This window comes from Scleropages formosus, chromosome 15 (assembly GCF_900964775.1).
Source record: "Scleropages formosus chromosome 15, fSclFor1.1, whole genome shotgun sequence".
In the NCBI taxonomy this organism is placed as follows: Eukaryota; Metazoa; Chordata; class Actinopteri; order Osteoglossiformes; family Osteoglossidae; genus Scleropages; species Scleropages formosus.
The window spans coordinates 7,698,728-7,721,565 of NC_041820.1; the positions used below are offsets into that span (position 1 = coordinate 7,698,728).

The following is a 22,838-nucleotide window of genomic DNA, read 5'->3' on the forward strand; positions in this document are numbered from 1 at the left end:
CATGGCGATGTTTCTCAAATGAAGCTGTTGCTTTTCATCGCCAAAAATGCGCAGCGTGCAGTCATTTAAAACAAGCGCGTACTTTGCAGTGCCAAAGAGGCGGGTGGAGCTTCGTTTCATTACAACACACAGAACAAGGAGTTCGCTTACACTTTTCTCCACGAGGTTAGAATGTAGTGAGTGCAGCACTCGGTCCTATACACTAGGTGGAGGTACGTCTCTATCTCAGAGATCCCTTCATACTGCGCTCTCGCCATCGGATTCTCAATCCACGGGCCTTTCGTAGGAGTACAGACTACAAGTCGTACCACACGTACAACATGAAGCGGGTCTCCAGCTGTTGTCCGTGCGCCACGGTGACCCTTCACTCATAGACAGAATGTTCGTCGTAACTTGGGCAGCAGGTGGCGTAGCGGTTAGAGCTGCGTCCTCTGGACTTGAAGGGTGCGGGTTTGAATCCCACCTCCTGCTGTAGGACCTGCCCTTGAGCAAGGTCCTTACCTTGAATTGATACAGTAAAACCTATCACCTATAATAAATGGGTAAAGCAGTATAAGCGGGTTATAGGTGCATTTATTCATTTATCTGAGACTTTTCTCCAAAGCGACATACAATGTTATTCTACCTACAATCATTTACCCATTTATACAGCTGGGTAATTTTTACTGGAGCAATTTAGGGTAAGTAACTTACTCAAGGGTACTACAGCTGGAGGTGGGAATTGACCTGTGACCTTTTGGGTCCAAAAGTAGCAGCTCTAATCACTACGCTACCACCTGTCTAGCAGGTATAGGATAAAAGCGCAGTGTCAGGGTTTGTACTTTCAGTGTAGTGTCTGTTGCAGCGCATCTGAGAACCGTTTCCTTTTCCCGCTGTGCAGATTACAGGAAGCTGGGAAACATGACTGGTACCGTAAAGAAGCACATGCCCACCTTGAGGGCCCTGCAAGTGCTGTACCAGCGCATGAAGTACGAGTACGACTTCTACTACTTCATCCGGGACCAGTTCCACCTCATGAAGAAGAAGATCGGGCTCAAGTCGACCGCGCCGTCCGCCCCGCAGCCCAGCTTCCTGCTCAACCTGCCCCCTGCGACGCAGGATGCCGACTTGGAGGAGGAGCTGGAGGAGGATGAAGACCTGGAGGATGCTCACAACTGGCTGGTGCAGCCGTGAACCCGTGATGTCGACAACCAGGACACGCTCAAAAACCGGGGGCTCCGGCTCCTAGATAGGAGCATGCAGAAGACGGATCTGTGCGCCCGCAGACGGACTTCCTTACTGACAGGCATGAGCGTGTGCAAAGAATGGACTTCAAAGTGCAGTAACCACCTTACGCTGTCTATTTATGAAAAGGACACTGAAGAAAGTGTCCAATGCAGATCTCTCGCAGTGAGGTGGACATAACTAGGACTCAACTGACTGTCATCACTGCGAGGAGGCTGTAGGAAATTTGGAACATGGTACTGCACGTCCAACAGGCAGGATGGTGATCCTTCAAGTGAAAGCCTTTCTGTGGGAGTTCTCGAGGACCTTCATGGGGCTTCTGCTCACTTCAGCTACAAAAATAGCCCATGTTATTGGAAGAGACATGGAGCGTGTCCTGATGGGAGCATCGACTGACCGACTCGTTCTCTAAATTAGAAGCACTGCGGTCGTCTGAACTTTGAACTCTGCACCTGCAATACAGATTGCAGCCATGGGAAAGCCTGTGACTTTGACATCTCGTTTGATTGAGTTCCTACGAATAGTGTTGCGGTCACCAAGGTGAAGCACATTTGTATCTCGCAGTCAGAGACGCTAATTCACTCCGAACTCAAGCGTTCATCTCAACACTCTCTTCTCCGCCGGCCTCAGGCTGCTGCTCCTCCGAAAAACAGAAAACCACATTCTGAGCACTTATGTGACCTGCACTCCCAGGAACAGGTTGATTTGCTGTTCCTTGAGCAGCGATCTTCACATAAATATCTACGTACGTTTCACGAATAAGCAAAACTGCAAAAACTAAAGGGCGCACAGGTTGCTTTGGATAAAAAACGAATAGCATGGTAAATACGTTTACATGACCAGAAATTTTTGTGTTATGTAGCCAAGATGCTTACGCCTGAAATTATTGAAAATTCGAGTGTATTTTTATATACGTGGCAAAGACCAGGTATTGAACGTTCAAGGAGAAAGTGAGATCCTACCCAGTGAAAAACCGGTTGTCAACTTAGTTACATCAAAATACTGTCAATAACCGCTTTTTCTAAAGTAGGGTCATGGTGGTCCAGAGTCAATCCTGGAAGCACAGGGCATTACGCTAGTCAGGGTACAGCCTAGAAGGGACAGCACTTCATCGCAGAACAATCATGCACTCACTGGGGGCAATTTAGAGTCACCGGCTCACCTGAATCATGTCTTTGGACTGTGGGAGGAAACCAGAGCACCTGGAGAAAACCCACATGAACCCGGGGAGAACATATAAAGTCCATACAAACTGAGTTCGGTTGGAACCCGCCTCCAATCACAAATCCCAGGAGCTGTGAGGTACCAGAGCTACACGCTGCTCCAACATGCCAACCCAGAACCTACTTGACTTGATCAGAATTGACAGCCATCACTACAAACACCATCAAAGGTCACAAAGCAGCATCACGGAGCATCAGGAGAAGTTGGCACATAATGATGTCATACAGTATAAATGTGCTTCCCATACATCATGTCAGTCTGGTGTATTCTGTGTTGTCCCCCCTTCCCCAAATATCTTATACTGTTTAATTTATTAAATGTATACCTTACATTATAGACATGTTTCTCAGGAGAAAAGGAAGATATATATTTTCCAAAATGTACTTCGGCATTCGTCAGATACTTTTCTATTGGTGCCTGGTGAATTTCCACAGGGCAGGAGTGAGATTTCAAATGCCACTGGATTTCTGTTGCAAGAGCAAAATAATACAGTAGAAACATTGAATAAGAATAAAAACCATCATCATGTATTTTAATGTATGTAACTTATGTTAACTGAGGCCACAAAAGTTTTAAGCAGTGCACAAAAGTGAATTTGGGATACAACTCATTTCTCTCACGTACTGTTAACACCACTGGTTAATTTATTGAGTTTAAAGTTATTCATTGTCAGTTGGGTGTACTGTAGTCATAAACACTCGTGCGTTCACTGGGCCCTTCTACTCAAAACACGCCTCTACCCGAGGTTAAGGAAACCTCAAAGTTACATTTTTAATTAAAGATAAATGTTTAGTAAAGTCTGAAGCCGGGCTCTGTGAATTTCAGCGTTACGAGCGTGTATGCGGGCCAGTGCCGAGCTACGGGAGGTCAGTAGGTACGTGGTCACAACCTGGCCTCAGGGGGTCGTTCGTTCAAGCACTGGCGTACGAGATCCAAGGCGTCCAGCGCCGTGCCCCAGCTCAGCGTTATCCCCCAGCCACCGTGACCGTAGTTGTGCACCACAGGCACACGGCGACCGTGGACCCGGACGTGCCCGCGCTCCACCCGGGGATTCCTCCTGCCCGGCCTCAGGCCGACCCACTCTCCCAGGGGCCGGGCAGACCCCAGGGAGGGTTCCAGGCGCCGGCAGCGCTCGAAGATAGCCTGGCTGTCGGCGGCCTGTCGGGTGCCCCCCAGGGTGACGCCACCGGCGCCAGGGTAGATGTAGGTGTGCCCGTCGGCGACCCGCACAAAGTGCTGCAGCCAGGGCGCGTGAACCCTCAGGACCTGGCCTCGCACCGGGTGCACGTCCTCGTCCCCGAGGAGCTCCCGGGAGCCCAGGCCCGAGCAGTTCACGATGACGTCGTACCTGAGGCCTAGCTCCGCCAGGTCAGTCACCTTTTCGTGAATCATGATGCCACCAGCCTTTTCGAGCCTCAAACACAAACGAAACACACCGTGCCACTTATTTCTCTTTTTTCAACATAGACGTGCAGCTCATTGCCAGAAGAAAATCTTGTGAAATTATTTATTAATTACTTAAAACACCCGATATATTGCTTCCCGCTGTGTTCCCCCACGGTGCCAGCTTTGCGATGGACACAGCGCCGCTTCTTGTTCCAGTAACGCTACTTTTGAGGGCCGGAACTCATGTAATTGTTTTTATACTTTCGGCTTCTAAGTTTTCCGGTGAGAAGTCGCTCCACAGCAGCTGAAGAGCTCCTCTCAGGAACTAGTTTAGCTCGAATTTACTAAATGTTATCAACTCCTGGTTTACATAATTATTGAAACACGACGGAGTACAGATGGTCCTCGACTTACAACGGAATTGTGTTCCTACAGCCACATCGTAAGTCGACTTCACTCTGTCACAAATCTCCATGAGGACATACAGTATTAATGAACACTGAACATCCAGGAATGCTACATTGGATCTTGGGGCTTTGTTACATTTTTCTCACTAATTTCATACATTTGAAAATACTAATATCCCATAGTAATATAAATACAGTATGATTCAATATTATCATAGACATTTCTAAATGTATTCTTTTACTTTGTCCTTTTGTGCAGCACCAGAATGCTCATGTTTTCACTTGGTAGCCACTGTGAAAAGTATGGAATAACAAAAGAAGCGTTCTGTAAATAAAACAACAACGACACCACGCTGACGGAGTCGAGCAGAAATATGGAGCCTTGCGGCAGCGCGGCCGACCAATGGTATCAAATGGTAGAAGGAGCGGTGCGAGTTAGATGGTATGACCAAACCTCGGGGCTCGAAAATATAATAAAGTTAATAGGACGGCCGTGAAACGTCTAGTCTGGTCCAGTCTGTCTGGGCAAGTCTTAAGTCACATGTGTTGTAAGTTGAGGACCACCTATATCAGAGCAACAGGTAGCGTAAGACAAACAAACTGTGGAAATCCCTGTGGACAGAAGTGTAATTGTTTACACGTTTACACTTGTTTACCTCTTCTGTAGCCAGGGCAGGTAAGAGGGGCATTCGCACTTGATGGTGGTGAACGCCTGGCCAAACTTGTATTGGGGAAACCTCTTGAGCTCTGCGTCCGTCATGGTACCAAAGCTCAGCACACAGTCGGACCAGTAAGGCTTTTTTTCGGGGGGCACCTCGCGGAATATCTGCCAACTTGATAAACACCGTATCAGAACTGCTCCTTTGTAATGGAAAAGGAAACAGGAGGTTGGCGTCTACACTGCAGCGAAACCCGGACTGGATATTAGCTTATCATCCTATTAATCATCAGTTGGTATCAACGGTGGAGCTAAGGGCACGAGACTTGCATGTCATGACAAACGTCATGCAAAGGTCACGTTTTGGAACTCACCCCGAGCTCAGGAACACTCCAGCCACGCCAGCTTCGGGCGAGCTGGCGATCAGCAGCAGGTGATCAAACGTCCTCTTGAACCAGCGCCTCTGCTGTTCCACAGGTACATCTGAAGGGGGTTAAAGACACTTAGCCGGGGGCAGCGGCCGTACTCCTCAGAAAGAGAACTTAACCCGCATAAAATCCTAGTAAAAAAAAAAAAAAAAAAAAAACTGGTTAACTCTCGTTTTATGGTCCGCTCAAACTTGACCCATGTAGAACATCAACCTGTCATGAATACCATTTCAATTTCATCTGACTGCCACGAGATTTCTCAACGATAATATTAATGATCACCAGTTCAATTTTACATATTTTATTCACATTTTGTACATCTGTGTTGTGTGCGGTCAGATTTGGCTGCCATGGAAATGAAGCGGTGAGATTATAATAAGGAGCAGAGTGTCAAAACAGCAAATTTATGAGTTCTCTCACATGCAGACACTGTAGTTAAACTAGGTCTGTAAACCATCCATTTCAAGTGAAATGTAAAACCTGAGAGGGGGCGTGGTGGCGTAGGGGGCTTGGCCGGATCCTGCTGTTTGGAGGGTCTGGAGTTCGAATCCTGCTTGGGGTGCCCTGCAACAGACTGGCGTCCCATCCTGGGTGTGTCCCCTCCCCCTCCAGCCCCACGCCCTGTGTTGCCAGGTTAGGCTCCGGTTCACCGGGACAAGCGGTTTCAGCCTCTGTGTGTGTGTGTGTGTGTGTGTGTGTGTGTGTGTGTATACAGTGCCGTGAAAAAGTATTTGCCCCCTCCCTGATTATTTTTTTTTTTTTTGCATATGTGTCACAGTTAAATAATTGAGATCAAACAAATTTTAATATTACACAAAGATAACCCGAGTAAATACAAAATGCAGTTTTTAAATGATGATTTAATTTATTAAGGGAAAAAAGCTGTCCAAACCTACCTGGCCCCATATGGAAAAAGTAATTGCGCCCCCCGATAAATTATGAATGAACTGTGATTAACCACATTTTTTGGAAAGCTGATTAAATTTTACTTGCCACACCCAGGCCTGCTTACTGCCAGACCTGTTGAATCAAGAAATCACTTAAACAGAACCTGTCTAACAAACTGAAGCACATCTCAAAAAGCAACACATCATGCTGCGATCTAAAGAAATTCAAGAACAGATGAGAAACAAAGTAATTGACATGTATCAGTCTGGAAAGGGTTACAAAGCCATTTCTAAGGCTTTGGGAATCCAGCGAACCACGGTGAGAGCCATTATCCACAAATGGAGAAAACTTGGAACAGTGGTGAACCATCCCAGGAGTGGCCAGCCTACCAAAATTACTCCAAGAGCGCAACGACGACTCATCCAGGAGCTAATAAAATAACCCAGAACAACATCTAAAGAACTGCAGGCCTTACTTGCCTCAGTTAAGGTCAGTGTTCATGATTCAACAATAAGAAAGAGACTGGGCAAAAATGGCATCCATGGGAGAGTTCAAAAGCAAAAGCCACTGTTGACCAAAAAGAACACAAAGGCTCATCTCACATTTGCCAAAAAACATCTTGATTATCCCCAAGACCTTTGGGCAAATATTCTGTGGATTGATGAGACAAAAGTTGTACTTTTTGGAAGGCGTGCATCCCGTTACATCTGGCGTAAAACTAACACAGCATTTCATAAAAAGAACATTATACCAACAGTCAAACATGGTGGTGGTAGTGTGGTGGTCTGGGGCTACTTTGCAGCTTCAGGACCTGGACAACTTGCCATAACTGATGGAATCATGAATTCTGCGCTCTACCAGAAAATCCTGAAGGAGAATGTCTGGCCATCAGTTCAGGATCTCAAGCTCAAGTGCACTTGGGTTACGCAACAGGACAATGATCCGAAACACACCAGCAAGTCCACCTCCGAATGGCTCAAAAAAAAAACAAAATTAAGGTTTTGGAGTGGCCTAGTCAAAGTCCGGACTTAAATCCGATTGAGATGCTGTGGCATGACCTTAAACAGGCCGTTCATGCTCGAAAACCCTCCAATGTGGCTGAATTAAAACAATTCTGCAAAGAAGAGTGGGCCAAAATTCCTCCACAGCGATGTGAAAGACTCATTGCCAATTATCGCAAACGCTTGATTGCAGTTGTTGCCACCAAGCACAACCAGTTATTAGGTTTAGGGGGCAATTACATTTTCACATAGGCTAGGTAGGTTTGGACAGCTTTTTTCCATTAATAAATGAAATCATCATTTAAAAACTGCATTTTGTATTTACTCAGGTTATCTTTGTGTAATATTAAAATTTGTTTGATGATCTCAATCATTTAACTGTGACAAATATGCAAAAAAAAAAAAAAAAACCAGGAAGGGGGCAAATACTTTTTCACGGCACTGTATATAGATGATATATATATATATATATACACACACACACACACACACACACACACACAAAAGAGAGAGAGAAAGAGCTGGTATTTCTGGAGGAATAGTAGTAGCTTTCCAAAATACAGAGTAAAGGTCAGGGAAAGGATGGCATCGAAGCCGAGAGAGACAGGTGGATGTATACACGCGTGCCGACAACTGCATGTGACCTCACCTGGGAACTGGGAGGCGAAGAGAATCCCTGCAGCCCCGTCGCTCGTCGTGTTGGGTGTGAAGCGGTCAGCCAGCACAGTGACAGAGCAGTGTGGAAGGGCTTCGGCGATGACCACAGCCGTAGAGAGGCCGACCACCCCAGCCCCCACCACGGCCACCTTCACCCGATGCATCGCAGGGCAACAATACCAGAAGGGCGCTACAAAAAGCAAGCTTCTCGGGACCTGTGTGCTGAAAGGGCTGTGAGCAGGTGGTGTAACAGTTAGAGACATCCCCTTAAAACTGGAAGATCTTGTTTGAATGCCCATTCTCCACTGAACTGAACTGGTGACTGTCATTTTATTGTTATGCAATACGATGAAATTATACTGGTATTACATGAGTTCTTTAGACAACAATATTGTAACGACCTGTGTTACTTGTATTTAGGAGGGAAACCCATCTAATGTAAATAGTTGCATTATGGGAAATAACAGATACAAGTACCATGTACATGTCTCATGAAAATCTTCCTGGAGAAGCATTCAGGAAGATTTTCATGATACATGTACATGGTACTTGTATCTATGACAATAAACTTGAAACTAAATGTGGGTGTGCAACCACTGGGGGCACTTAGGAGGAAAATTATGGGGTGACCGTGTTTCTCAGTGTTTTAAGGGAAACCTTAAGGGTGCTAAACAGGCTGGGAAAGCTGGCTGTAAGTGCAGGTCCTGGAGGAAATGGGGTCCTTGGACCGAGAACATTGTTTCTCTAGTGCTGCTCTTCAAATAAGTCGTTTATAATGAACGCTACCTCCGTATCCTTCTTCACCCCATCCAAGCCCACGGTGCTGTGCGCCACAATATAAAACACAAACGCTTAAGTACAAAAATAGAAAGTTAAACAATTTGAACAGATAATACAGTATAATACACTAAAAACCTAGCAGTGTTCAGCTGGTTTCACAGCTCTGGGGAAGAAGCTGTTTTTAATCCTTGTGGTGTGTGAGTGAATTGTCCTGTATCGCCTTGCAGAGGGGAGCAGTTTGAAGAGGTGGTGTGCAGGGTGAGTGGAGTCCCTGATCATTTTGAAGGCCATGCTCTGACATCTGGATGGATACATGTCCTCAACTACCGGTAGCTTTGTGCCGATGTTTTGAGCCGTCCTGATGACCCGTTGCAGAGCCTTCTGCTCTTCTCTTATGCAGCTGGCATACCATGATGTACATTGAGAGAAGTTCATGAGAAGATCCTGGGGCAGCCTCACTCTCCTCAGTCTTCTCAAGAAATAGAGGTGTTGTTGTAACGACTTTCCAATCAGAGTAGAAGTGTGTGTGGCCCAAGAGAAGTCTTCTGTAATGTTCTCCCTCAAGAATTGGAAACTGGGGACTCTCTCCACAGCCTCACCATTTATGAGCACAGGACTAAGGTCAATTCTCCTTTTCTTCCTGAAGTCCACCACAATCTCCTTTGTCTTCCTGGTTTTAAGAATGAGATTGTTGGCGGAGCACCAGGCTGTCAGGGACGATGCTTTTCGTATGTGCAAGAATCAGCTTCTCAAAGCACTTGGATACCAAGCGTGTAAGTGAAATCTGGTGATAGTCATTTAGGCTGTTTGGAAATGGGCACAACTGTTGTGGTTTTGAGGAGGTTGGGACAACAGCGCTGGTGAAGGAAAGGTTAAAAATGCTGGTGAAAACTTCTGTCAGCTGGTTGGCGCATGCGTGAAGTACGCAGCCCGGGACACCATCAAGACCAGCCGCTTTCCCCACACTGACACTGCAGAACCCTTCTAACCTCATTAGAGTCCAGAGTCAGCAATTGACGTTTATCAGGTGGCAGTGCAGACCTAACTGTTTCCCTACTATTGCTGTCTTTGTCAAAGTGGGCAAAGTGCAAGTTAAGTTCCTCCGCTGTGAATTAATTACTATCTATAGGCAACTTATCATTCCTTTTGTAGTCTGTGAGAGCTTGTATGCCTTGCCAAATACATCGGAGGTTGTTGTTATTAAAACAGTTCTCAATCCTGAGTTTAAGGTTGAGTTTTGCTGCATTAATGCCTCGCTTTAGATTAGTCCTGGCTAAACTATAGGCTGCTGTGTCACCTGCCCCGTAAGCAGCATTTGTTAGGGATCACAGAGATTTCCTAAACTGCGGTAACATCCTCTGTGCAGTAATTAATGTAGGACAGGACCAGATGAGGTGTATTGCTCTAGAGTGCTCTAGAGTATTGTTTGCGGCAATACACTCCACTCTGTGCTCTCAAAACAGTCCTGCAGCTGTAACGTTGCCCCCTCAGGACTTACTCTAACCACTTTGCTAGTCAGTTTAATCCTCTTAATGAGTGGCTTGTAAGCAGGCAACATGAACAAGGAAAGATGATCAGACTGTCCTAGACGGGGCAGGGCCTTGTATGCGTTGTCAACATTTGTGTAAACGTTGTCCAGTGTGTTCTTACCCCTGATTCAGCATTTAACGTTCTGGTGGAATTTTCGATAAACTGGCCTGAGGTTTGCCTGATTAAAACTCCCTGCTGCAATAAAGCCTCCTTTCGGATGTGCGTTTTGTTTTTTGCTAATAGCTGAGTGTAGTAACTCAAGTGCTAGCTTAGCATTAGGATGTAGCGGTATGTAGACTGCAATTACAAAATCACTTTATCACTGTGGTTCGCTGTAGCGCTCTTCAGTCGAGGTACTTAGCCTGGATCAATAACGTAAATATTACCCAGCTATACAAATGCCATGGGTAAATAATTGTATGTACTGTTTTATACATTCCTTAGCATGTAAGTCACTTTGGAGAAAAGCAGCAGCTAAATAAATGCTTATAATACATTTTAAAAACTGGTGATGGCTTGATACAGTTGAGGAATTGACATTTTAAGTGAATTACAGTACAATTACACCAAGGTTAGAGTCTGCAGTCAACATCACCCTCAAACACAGTGTTCACACAACAAGTGACCTACACAGAAGTCTTTTCACATACTTACTATTATTTAGCCGATTTATATAGCTGGGTAATTTTTACTGTAGTAATTCAGACTACAAGGTAATTATAGCAACAGGTCAAGTTAGGATTGAAACCCATGCCCTGCCCAAACCAGTATATTTACATATGTAACTGATACTTTCCTCCAAATCTACCTACAATGATTTTCCAATTTCTACAGGCGCGGAGTTTAGGGTAAGTACCTTGCGCAAGTGTACTAGCGCTGAGGGGGGGATTCGAACCTGCGACCTTCGGGCTCAAAGGCAGCAGCTCTCAGGACCAGGGTACGAGCTCGGAGCTGTCTCGCTGCTTTTCAACTTTACTTTCAAGTCGCCATGGTAACCGGTGGGCTCAGTCTTTTCTCCACACATTTCCTTTACGCGTCTTTAATAAATTGCAGTCAGCACATTATTTAGTCGCCTCTCCCTACTCCATAAATAAAGTTTTGTGTTTTACTTTTATGTTCTATACTATACTATACTAATCTATAGGCGGACTCACCCATTCGCCGGAGCATGCGGAAAAAATGGAGACTTGTTACAAAAATATTCTGTTACAGAATTATTATATATTTCCATCACGGGCTCGTGGCGATGCCGCCCGGTTATACTATAATGAAATTATTTAATTATGTGACTAGGGGTTGAGCAGTGACACGTACCGCAGCCCGCCGAGCCCACGCTCGACACCGTGTCCGGTGGTGACGGGACCGAAGCTTCAGTCAGTCCAGCGCTGGGCTGGGTGTCCCACGAAGGCCCGTGTGTCGGGGTTCTGCCACTCACTGGCACTTGTGACTTTGCACAAAACCCCGTCACCGGTATGAAGCCCGTCCTACACCCAGCTACTTGGTCGGTTTGCGAGAAACGTGCTTGGCTGGTGGTCAAGAATAAGAGCCCAGCCGGCCCCCCGTCGCACACGAACGCTTTGATCACCGCGACACATTACGATCCCTCTGCGTTCCGGAGGTGTGTTTACATTTACAGTCCCGTCCCCGTCCCTGTTCCCGCCTGCACCTGTCACTCACCCCGATCATCGTGTCTCAGCACCACCACCCACGGGACTTGTGCTCATAACCTTCCGCCTGTGAATCTGCGCCCCCCGCCGCTAACCGTTTCCCCCTTATTTATTATGATCCTCTTTACGACTGTACTCAGATAAGCAATTTGAATTAAAGCCGGTTAGTTACGCTCATGTTTTATTTAGATAAATATAATAAGATCTGCAAAAAATACCGTGCCCACATCACTGGGTAGTCTATTAGAATCGAACTCCCGCCACCCCAGACTTGGATCTGTGCGCCTCTGCTGTGGGACACATCACATGTTTGTCGCCCAGTCTCGTCACACAAATAAGAGGGATCAGAGCTTTGTTTCAAAGGGACATCATTACTGTTACAGTGCCACATGTGGTGGCATGTTGGAGCAGATTTATCAGTTATATTTTTGGGGAAAGGAGTGGACTTAACCCTGATATTTCTCTTGACCGATAATAAAGTGAGATAAGTCTCGTATAAATTAATTCATAAAATGTACCCAAGAAAATGCTTTATCCAAAGACTTAAAGACATTTTGTGAAAGTTCCTCAGAAACAGCTTTTTACATATTTTAAATTAAATTAATTCTGTAGAAACACGTAGAAATTCTGGTCGGACCTTCTTAATGGAGCGGAAACTTGGTTTTCGTTAGATTTATCCTTCACTTTCATACATGTACTGCTTGGATTTTATAAATACAAGAGAGACGACAACAGGTAGGTACCATATAATACATTTTGTTTCCTTATTTGCCAAATTAAATATACATAAGTTTAAATGTAAATTCAAAGCCTTTCCCGTTTATAAAAGAAATTAAACATTACAAGAACATTCTAATTAAATTACATAACATATATTACATAATTACATATAAAAAGCACAGTTCTCGCAATTTCTAAACCCAAAGCTGCGAGAACTGTGCTTTTATCGACGTTTTAGCACATTTGTAATGAATAAGTCTTTATTTTTTCTGTGTATTTATGATTTTAGTTTTATTTTTCATTCATTTTTATATTCTCTCTAGCATTAGTTATCCATTGTTGTCATATCTAGTAGATCTAGTTCCCTGTTTTGGCCATGATTCTATTAGAATCGAAGAGAAGGCTGACCGGTCTGGGATCAGCGCTCCTCCGCACCTGCAGCGCAACGCGATTTGCTCCGAGTTTGCAGCCAAGGTCTCGCGAGACTTCCCAAATAACGCGGTCATTTTTTCCGGGGAGGTAAGGTCCTGGAAGCTTTGTTATATGTTTTTGTTTTGTATTAACATTTTCTGCGAAATATCACCCACTTGCGCATTGTAGTGTTTTAAATGATTAAAATACCAACTCGTGTTTTAAACGGGAACTCGAATTTTCTACATTTAGATGTAGTACCACACACGAGCGATTTAATTTTGAAGACTGAACATGGCGCTCGGTTTGAACACACTGACTCACTGCGCTGTTTCCTTCACCTGGTTAGTTTTGGGTGCAGGGAGGATAACCTAGGTTTACTTCACTTGGAGAACCAACTGTTCCATGTGCCACTAAATATCATTACTGCTCGGCTGTAAGAACAAAGTGAGCTAAGTATCGCACACTCACATCGTTTGTCCTTATGTTTAAACGTTCTGTTTTGATTATGAATTTGCTATCTTGTCAGGGTTGGATAATAATTAAGACACTATTTTCATACTTTGCCTAGTCAGTTCATTCTAATTCTTTATTGATAGTAGACAATTACTTGGATAAGAAGCAATAATAATAAATAAGTGATAATTTTGAACCCATGATAATCTTTCATGATTGCAGTGTTGTTGTAACAAAAGAGAAATGTGCACAAAAAAGTACATTTACATTGATTGATTCATTCAGCAGATGCTTAGTTTCTCTGAAGCAATGTGTGCAACGACTACGAAGTGGTATTTAGCAGACACCCCTATCCACCCTCACTTATTACAAACCATGATCTAGGCCTTTTTGTCCAGTGCAGGGTCGCAGTACTTCGGAACCCATCCCAGAAGCACAGGACACTAGACTGGGTAGGGTACACCTCCAATGGGTTTCTGTGCATCACAGGGCAATCACACGCACGTGCACACACACATCTTTCGACTGCATCAGGAAACGATCAAAACTCACACAAACCAGCTACAGTCCATACACACTGAGCCAGATTCAAACCCACAACCCAGGAGCTGTAAAGCACCAGCACTACCCGCTGCACCACTGTGCCACCCATATATATCATTTCTCATGAACCATCTGTAGATTATGTAAGTCTAGGCTATTGAAAATTATAGTTATTATATCTAAGTAAAGGTTCAAATGCCCATTCTGCTGCAGTACTCTTAAGCTACATACCCTCACTTGACACCATATAAGTCATTTTGGGGCAAAAGTGTCAGCTAAGTAAATCATTTAACATAGACAACACAATATATTTAACTACCAAAATATAAACCAAACCATATAACTAAAACAATGTACACCATGTTATGGTAAGCAGTATCCAAAGTCGCAATCAGGAGTGTAGCTGACCTGGTTTGTACTTGCAGGTGAATGAAGACTCCCTAATCTGTGTTGCAGAATGGCAAATCCAACCACGTCACATTTTGCCATCCACTCAAAAGCACACAAGGACACAATCTTGAACAAGTTTGACAAGCTGAGAAAGAAGGACTTACTGTGTGATATAACACTAATTGTGGAGGATGTCCACTTTAAGGCCCACAAAGCTTTGCTAGCTGCAAGCAGTGAGTATTTTTCCCTAATGTTTACTGCCGAGGGTCATGTGGGTCAGTCCATATATAAGCTGGATGGCATGGCTGCACAGATCTTCAGTTCTGTCCTGGAGTTCATCTACAGTGCTAATGTGTCAGTGGAGGAGACTGCCACTAAGCAGCTCCTGGATATGGCCCACCTCCTGCAGATCAGCGATCTGGTGAAGGCCTATGCAGACTGTCAGAGCTCTGTCTCGGTCAGCAAGGCAGCCACAGCAGCCCCTTCTTCAGGAGTTGGCTCAGAGACCCCCAAGCGCAAACGGGGCCGGCCAAAAAAGAGCACAAATGCCAGCGAGACATTGGTCGCAGCACAGCCCAAGTCAAATGCTGCAGCTGAACCTGTTGCTGTGGCAGAGATGCAAAGTGTACCAGCTGCCACAGGCTCCAGGGGCGAGGAAGCTCCAGAGGCCGATGGAGATGAAGAGTCGGACGCCTGTGTCGAGCCTTCTGGAGTTGAGGATGCGGACTATGACCCAAAAGCTAGCCGCAGCCGCTACAGCAAACGCAAGATAAAGCCTACCATGAAATTAAAAGGATATAAGATGGAGGAAGAGGTGTCTGAGAAGGCAGAGCCCGGCAGGAGGGGCAGGAGGCGGAAATATCCCAACACTGAAGCGCGATGTGAAGACTGCGGGAAAGTCTTCAAAAATCACCTGTTCTTAAAAATACACCAGAGAACACATACAGGTTGGTCACTGATCTTCTGAGGAAACACTGCTAAGTATATATTACTCCCATCGTGACTGATTCATAAAATATAAAGTACATTTATTCACTTAACTGATGCTTTTCTCCAAAGGGACTTGCAGTGTTTAGCAGCTTAGTTATTTACCCCTTTTATAAATCTGGGTAATTTTACTGGAATAATTTAGACTAAGTACCTTGCTCAAGGGTACTACAGCTGGAGCTGGAATTCGAGCCTGTGAATTTGGGTCCAAAGGCAGCAGCTCTAACCACTACACTACCAGCTGCCCCCATGGCAATAAATTACAATATGCATAACAAGTGAAGCATGTTATACATACAGCCTTGCATTATCAATAATGAATTATCCAGTACAGGACCACGGTAATTCAGAATGCTGGAACACACAGGTGTGAGGCAGGGTATACCCTGGATGGGACACTAGTCCATTGTAGGACAGTCTCTCTCTCTCTCTCTCTCTCTCTCTCTCTCTCTCTCTCTCTCTCTCACACACACACACACACACACACACACACACACACACAAAGCAATTTGGAGTCACCAATTTACATGAAAGTAAGTGCTGTTTCTGGCTTTTAACATGAAGAACAAATGTGACTCCTCAAATAATGTTTCAAAATGTTCTGGCAGGTGAAAAGCCCTTTAGGTGTTTTGTGTGTGGGAAGGGCTTCACCCAGAAGCACACACTGCAGGTGCACCAGCGCATGCACACAGGAGAAAAGCCGTTTGTGTGCACGGTGTGCTCGAAGGCGCTGTCTACCAAGCACTCCCTCCTGGAGCACATGAACCTACATACAGGTATCATCAGTCATGGTAGTGGACCCCCTGCTGGTACCTTTTCAAGTGTTGAAAGTACAACAGTTAGACTCAGTGTTGTTTTCTCCAATATTCCAGAGCAGAAATCCTTCAGCTGTGATCAGTGTGGGAAAATATACAGTCAGAAGAGGCAGCTGAAGAGCCATTACAGAGTGCACACAGGTGAGCAGTTGATTCATTTAAAGCCAAACTGCTGCAGTTCAACTATATATTAAAATGTTCCCTCTTGCTTAGGTAAAGCTTTGCCAGAGTGTGAGCACTGCAATCGGAAATTTATGGATGCAGCTCAACTGAAGAAACATATGAGGACACATACTGGTATGGCAGATAATTTTCAGTTTTTCTTTAATAACAGAATGCCTTTCTAATGGGAGGTGTAACTACGTAGCATGACTGATGATTTCTCAGGTGAGGCAGGCAGTTCAAGTTCAGCAGTATGTTGTTTAAACAGGGGAGAAGCCTTTCACCTGTGAGATTTGTGGAAAGTGCTTCACAGCCAAAAGCACCCTGCAGACACACATTCGGATCCACAGGTGAGACTTTCCCGCAACTGAAAAAGTCACATGTCTGGACTCAAGTTATTTTGATTCTGAGCAAAGGAAACTGACCCTCTCCATTTGGTTTTTCTCTCCAGGGGGGAGAAGCCTTATGTCTGCAGCATCTGTGACAAGTCTTTCTCGGACCCTAGTGCAAGGAGGCGCCACGTGGCCTCCCACGCTGGCAAGAAGCCTTTCACGTGTCCACTGTGTAGCCTGTCCTTTGCCCGACTGGACAACCTCAGAGCTCACACCAAGACTCATAACAAGGAGAAGCCCACAGAAGCCTCGGAGGAGGCAGCTGCGGAAGACGCCAGTGGTGGGCAGGAGGAGGTCCGTGGCATCCTGCAGCTCCAGCAGTACCAGCTTCCCACAGCAGGGGAGCAGGAGATCCAGCTGGTGGTCACCAGCGAGGTGGACAACATCAACTTTGTGTCTGGACAGGAACAGGGCATCAGCATCATTGCCAGCGAGACCTCAGAGGGTGTAGGGGCAGAGCAGGCGCAGGGGCTCACCCTTCTGGCTCCACCTCCACAGCATGTGCCAGGCCTGGCACTGGTCACACAGGGGGAACAGGCGCAGCAGATCCAGGCCATAAGCGTCCTGGAGGGGACGTCCGAGCGGATGCACCTCATCACCCTGAGCCGAGAGGCCATGGAGCACTTGCAGGCCCATCACGGACCGCCACAGCCACTGCCAGTCTCGCCAAGGCCTGCCCAGCATCTGCACCTTATGCAGCCACCCCTCCCACACCTGCCTGTCACCCGGGAGGCCTCTTCCCAACAGGTGCCCACTGACCGGGAACAGGGCCAGGCAATCCACATCAGCGGGCAGCCCACCCAAGCCATCTCCATCAGCCAAACCACAGAGCAGATCCCCAGTCACCAGATACAGGGGCAGACATTCCAGATACAGGCCGGCACAGTGTCCTACCTCTACACCACCAGTCTGGCCCCTCAGAACTGACCCTTCTCCCTTCACACATGTAGTGTGATTCAGTTACAAACTTGGAAACCCAAATTGTTACCCATTATCGTTGTTTCTAAGTTGACTTTTAAAATTTTTTCTTATTTTTATGTCTTGTGACTAGCATCCCATCCAGGGTGTACCCTTACTCACATTCTATGCTTCCAGGATAGGCTGTGGACCACCATGACCCTGCACTGGACATGGTGTTATTGATGAAAAAATGGCTGGTTGTGTTTTTCTAATGGCAATAAAATGAGTTTGAATGCCCAACAGTTTTCACTGTGCAACCACAAAGTAGAAAACGTTAAGTAAAATGTTGTTTCATTGGGAAAAATACTTAAATGGACAGGCTGTACATGTTATGAGAAACTCCCTTGTATATCTAAATTTATGGTCCTATAAAAGTGCATATGGTGCCTTGTTAATAGAGATGTAATAGAAGTCCATCAACTACACCAGACTTGCAATGAACAGAAATGCAGATTAAAATTAAATTCCTGCCAAAGTATAAAAATGATCAGAAGAATTCCTTTACAACTGTTACACAATTTAGTGGTATTTTTTGAGGTGACAGCCTGAAGCATTGTAGGCGCAGTTAAACTTTCAGATTTCTGAGATGTACAGGTGACGTTTTGTATTCTAAAGAGTTTGTGACAACCTGTGGGAAAAATGAACTTCAAACCACAGTTTGATGCGTAGTTGATGTCCTCTCCCAAATCAGTCTGTGTCGTGGGACTCTGGTACAAGGTCCTAAATTTGGTAGCAGAGAACTCTGAGCCTCAGGGTTTGTCCTCATGGTGCTGATTTAGAGGTGTGAGCTGAATGACACTCCTAAAGCACCATCATCACCAATGGATGGTAATGTGTACGTAAACCAAGCAAACAAGTGACACTCTCAGGTTGACTAGCAGTCTTCCTCACTGTACCAAGAACAGATGGCCATGTGTGTGACCCTGCTCAACAGTGAACCAGCAAGAAGAGAGAGTGAGGTCCTAGACACAAACACACCTCTATAAAGTCCTTTGAATGGTAAGGTCTATAATGGACCAAGTCATGAGTTACAGACTTTACTCCCAGGAGAGCAAAGGTTGTGAGTTTAAAGGTGATTGCTCTGAAGAAGATCAATCTGCTCTTAGACCAGAATCCATATGAATATATGTACATAAATTCTTGTGAAGGCCTGAAAATATATGCATTATACTTTAATAATATATTTGGTGATGTCCATGGAATTGTATATTGCAGACAGATAAGATGATCTCCCCACGGTATCAAGGTAGTTATCCTCACCTGACAGGTAGCCGTCCTTTCCCTGCAGATCTTCTACAACACTTCACCTTCGGTAGCTACAGGTTCTGCTCCTTGGAAACTCCACAAATCCAACACAGCAGACCTGATGCCAGAGGACAATGTGTCTGTTTCCAAATGCTTTCTGAATATAAATTAGTTCCAGAAGACAAATCATGAAAGGATTTCATTATAAGGGGATGATTTACAACCAGGCCTTGAGTCCCATGAAATTCAATAGATCTGTCACTATTAACTACTTAGTGTAACTGACACACAGTGAGGTGCTTTTGCTGCGATGCTGGTGCCTAATTGTCTACGCTGCCACATGACATCAGCCACAAGCTATATAAAAATGTATAAAATACAGCAGTGAATGTTTTGGAATGCCATAAATTCCCACATACCCTTCTGTTCCCAGATGAAGAAATATTCAGCATACTTATACTACTGCATTATACATACACAAACACGAAGTGGAATATAAATGTTACATTTCAAATTTTCTAGCTCAATGGAATTGCCTTTTTTAATGGCTATACAAGGTCCCAATACAGTGTGTGTGTAGTTAATTGCAGAAAGCCCAGCCACCTCACCCTCTCCCAAGCCCCATTCTTCAAGGTTTGTGACGCAGGCCTGACTCTTGTAGGGGAAAACAGGTGAACAATATGGCCTATTTGCAAAATAATCATCCAAATACCAACACAGACACATGGTTTCCACCCACAGTTTAAGCACAAGTGTGCTGGCGACCTCAAATTGGTGTGTGTGTGCGTGTGTGTGTGTGTGATTGCGTTGCGGTGGACTCGAGTCCAGGCCAGAGTACACCCTTCCTCACAGCCTATACTTCAGGGATAGATTGCAACCTTGCACTGGATAAGCAGATATTGACAATGAAAGGTAGAATGGATATTATTTTTAAAAGACAATTGGGACTTAAGCCTATAACCTGTACTACAATACCCATTTTTTTAGATCGTATTACCTGCTGCAGTTAGCAGTTTTCAACAAGGAGCAGCAACCTACTGTAGAATGAAAATCCAAACTCTCTGGAACAGAGTGTAGTATCTTTTCCACACTACAATCCAGTTACAGATGAAGAAAATTTCTCCATTTTCACCCTAAACATATCTGAGGTGCTGTATATCCTCACTTAGGGGTAGGCAGTGCTTCAGGCTGCAGGTTGTGGTGTCACTAATGATGCAGGTAACTATCTTCAGTCTCTGGCAGGCTGAATGAATCCTTCACCTGGATTCACCACAAAGAAGCAGCTCTTAAAGATGCCAAAAACATGTAAACACTAACTGGGCTGATTGCTTCCAGACTCAGTGTACGTCTTGGGATTGCAGTTCTCTGAGACGCTGTCTAAAAGTACGTTAAGGGGCAGAAGCCCTTCTTGAAATTTCTTTATTTGTACACATAGTTTGTGTGTGCGTAAAAACACACCTCAAGATCACTGCTTCAGAAAAGTACTTTGACCCAAGAAATACAAAGCCCTATTCCTGTGAAGATAGCAGGTGACTGAGCAATCAGACTTGAGAGCTGCTGTTAGGCCTTTACCTATGGTGCCTATTCATATTGTTCTAGTAAACATCAAGCCATTTTAAGAGGCTAAAATCTGGAGCTGCACTAAAAAGCAGTACCTGTGCATAAAAGCAAAGATGTAATTATGACCGCTGTAATTAAAGATGTCAGAGGTGGCAGATCCTGATGAGAATATTTAGGCAGGTATTTTCCAAAACAAAACAATGTTAAATGTAATATGCATCTAGGTGGTAAATGATTAAATGGTTCTTATACTTTCAGTATACTTGTTGTTTTGTTAATTTCTCCCACAAGGTCACATCATTAGGCAAATTCCTGTCATCACAGGGTTAAATTATTTTTTATGGAGAAAAATCTGTTCCTGGGCAAAAAAATACATCACCAAAAATGTATTACAACACCAGCTTATGAAGCATGTCTTGCTTGGCAATAACACCCTTTATAATATACACACACACACTGTCTGAACCGCTTGTCCCATACGGGGTCGCGGGGAACCGGAGCATAACCCGGCAACATAGGGCGTAAGGATGGAGGGGGGACACACCCAGGACGGGACGCCAGTCCGTTGCAAGGCACCTCAAGCGGGATTCAAACCCCAGACCCACCAGAGAGCATGACCTGGTCCAACCCACTGCGCCACCACGCCCCCCTTTTATAATATTTTTATATTTTATAGTATCATACTGCTTCTATAGTATTTGCAACTTATTGCTTCTACCTTGGATTTTAATGCAGATTCACAAAGTTCCAGAGTCTATCCTCAAGGGAGACATTTTCATACATACCATAACATTCCTTTATACAGAACATTTCTAACAAACTTTGTATCACATTTCCACTTTGTCTTTGTGATGTGCGCAACTGGAGTAGCAGCTTGTTGGAAAACACTTTGACTTATTAATTTGGGCTTGTGGAACCTCATGGAATATTATGGAAAAAAACTTGGAATGTCATGGAAACAGGTAGAAGTTAAGGAAGAAACACCCATATGATTCTCCCAACCCAAGAAAGGCCACACTGCTTCAAAAGTGTAAAACTATCCAAAACAAACTACAGGGTGAGCATGGATTCTGGGTCTGCCGAGTAAACTATTATGAATGACCATGTTATGCATCCTTAGTGATATACTTGAGCAACCACTAAAAATTACTTATATTAAAATTTGGCTCATCTATTTTATACTAAAGAGTAATGACATGAAGGGATGAGAGTTTGAGAAACATTTTCAATATTTTGAGGGGCACCTCAATGCACAGAGTAAGGGTTGGGTGAGGGCGCCCCCTGCTGGCAGTGGGTTTATCGACAGATCTGCGGTGTACAGGAGGAGGAGAAATGTACGTACAGTGCAGTGAGGTGCAGTGTACAGTGCAGGAGGTTAAACAGGGAACGTGAGAGTGTGATCAGGACTGATGAGGCCATAAGGAGTCCGTACCGACCCCCTCACATACCGGAAGCTCCTTATCCCGGGCCTGCATCACCTGTACCTGGCTGGGACTGTAACAAGACCCCCCAGCAGTTTTTCAAAACCATCATCAGTTCAATCAAATGTATGATCAGAGTGAACATCTGCCACACATTCGTTCAAAATTACACAAAACATACCTTTAATCGAATTACTGTAATATTTTTTTAAATTAGTCCAACGCGTCAAACTAGTATCAACTCAAGCCTTCAAGTTTTTCCTCTCTCTGACTCTGAGGCGAATCAACAACTAGTATGTTAAGCCAGGCTGTTCCGAGAGCGAAGTGCGCGTTTTGTTAATATTTTTTCATATACTTACTCGGAAACAGTGTTATAAGTGTTGAGCAGCTGATTTGTCCTTTCTTGAGGATTGTGTCTGTCTGTAGCAGACAACATTTAAACGGATAATATCCAAGCTGAAAAAGGCTTGGAAGCGCGGACACGACGTTTATCTTATCGATGCCAGGCAAGAGAGTGAGGACTTTTGGCTACGTAAGGTGTTAGAAAACAAGCAGAACAATCACTTACACGATGCATTTGTAGAACACTGTATGTGTATATATTTAATAGCGAACCTAAAAAGACGCACGAAATTCTCGCGGTTCACAACAACTTTGACAAAAGTCTTTGTGGCTCGTCAGGCTCACTACGTCAACTCTCAATTTTGCTGAAGGCTTTGCCCAAGGTGACTTAAGGTATGTACACTAGCTTAGGTCTAAGCTACAATGATTTACCCATTTATACAGCTGAGTAAGTTTTACCGTGTTAATTCAGGATAAGTACCTTAATGAAGGTCGCTACCGCTTGAGTGGGAATACAGACCAGGATCGTTCCGATTGCGATACAACTGCCCTCCACATATGACACTTCCGGCTGCTTATAAGCA

At 44.7% G+C, this 22,838-nt stretch overlaps 3 protein-coding genes across 8 annotated transcripts in view; 2 read left to right on the plus strand and 1 right to left on the minus strand.

Moving 5' to 3' along the window:
• Window positions 1-2,978, plus strand: part of LOC108941892 (uronyl 2-sulfotransferase) — a 35,144-nt gene extending 32,166 nt beyond the window's left edge. Inside the window, exon 8 of the mRNA XM_029258333.1 lies at window positions 881-2,978. Within this exon, the coding sequence (XP_029114166.1) occupies window positions 881-1,173 (293 nt within the window). The 3' untranslated portion in view covers window positions 1,174-2,978. The remainder of the gene's footprint in view (window positions 1-880) is intronic.
• An 82-nt stretch (window positions 2,979-3,060) lies between these two features.
• ddo (D-aspartate oxidase) lies at window positions 3,061-22,838 on the minus strand. 4 transcript variants are annotated; one of them, XM_018732145.2, is made up of 6 exons: window positions 22,736-22,838; window positions 18,947-19,049; window positions 7,866-8,088; window positions 5,274-5,382; window positions 4,898-5,074; window positions 3,061-3,862 (listed from the first exon to the last, which is right to left on the minus strand). In XM_018732145.2, exons 3-6 carry the CDS (start codon window positions 8,035-8,037, stop codon window positions 3,331-3,333), a joined length of 990 nt encoding a protein of 329 aa, XP_018587661.2. In that variant the 5' UTR covers window positions 8,038-8,088; window positions 18,947-19,049; window positions 22,736-22,838; the 3' UTR covers window positions 3,061-3,330. The 4 variants fall into 4 exon arrangements, with proteins under 4 accessions (XP_018587661.2, XP_029114168.1, XP_029114169.1 ...); XM_029258335.1 differs by having other exon boundaries at window positions 7,866-8,104; XM_029258336.1 differs by lacking the exons at window positions 18,947-19,049; window positions 22,736-22,838 and adding an exon at window positions 11,498-12,345 and having other exon boundaries at window positions 7,866-8,104.
• Window positions 12,477-17,799, plus strand: zbtb24 (zinc finger and BTB domain containing 24). Of its 3 annotated transcripts, XM_018732138.2 has the most exons (8): window positions 12,477-12,585; window positions 12,960-13,089; window positions 14,406-15,317; window positions 15,966-16,133; window positions 16,230-16,313; window positions 16,386-16,469; window positions 16,603-16,684; window positions 16,786-17,799. In XM_018732138.2, exons 3-8 carry the CDS (start codon window positions 14,438-14,440, stop codon window positions 17,651-17,653), a joined length of 2,166 nt encoding a protein of 721 aa, XP_018587654.1. In that variant the 5' UTR covers window positions 12,477-12,585; window positions 12,960-13,089; window positions 14,406-14,437; the 3' UTR covers window positions 17,654-17,799. The 3 variants fall into 3 exon arrangements, with proteins under 3 accessions (XP_018587654.1, XP_018587643.1, XP_018587634.1); XM_018732127.2 differs by lacking the exon at window positions 12,477-12,585 and having other exon boundaries at window positions 12,937-13,889; XM_018732118.2 differs by lacking the exon at window positions 12,477-12,585 and having other exon boundaries at window positions 12,937-13,089.

Bases quoted from the DNA above. Each gene is read 5' to 3' on its own strand.
- ddo (XM_029258334.1), bottom strand. From the start codon at position 8,202: ATGACAGTCACCAGTTCAGTTCAGTGGAGAATGGGCATTCAAACAAGA. The intron at 5,383-7,865 runs GTGAGGTCACAT...AACCCCCTTCAG, and splicing joins CTTCGCCTCCCAGTTCCCAG to ATGTACCTGTGGAACAGCAG. The intron at 5,075-5,273 runs GTGAGTTCCAAA...GTGTTTATCAAG, and splicing joins GGAGTGTTCCTGAGCTCGGG to TTGGCAGATATTCCGCGAGG.
- zbtb24 (XM_018732138.2), top strand. From the start codon at position 14,438: ATGGCAAATCCAACCACGTCACATTTTGCCATCCACTCAAAAGCACAC. The intron at 15,318-15,965 runs GTTGGTCACTGA...ATGTTCTGGCAG, and splicing joins ACACCAGAGAACACATACAG to GTGAAAAGCCCTTTAGGTGT. The intron at 16,314-16,385 runs GTGAGCAGTTGA...CCTCTTGCTTAG, and splicing joins CCATTACAGAGTGCACACAG to GTAAAGCTTTGCCAGAGTGT.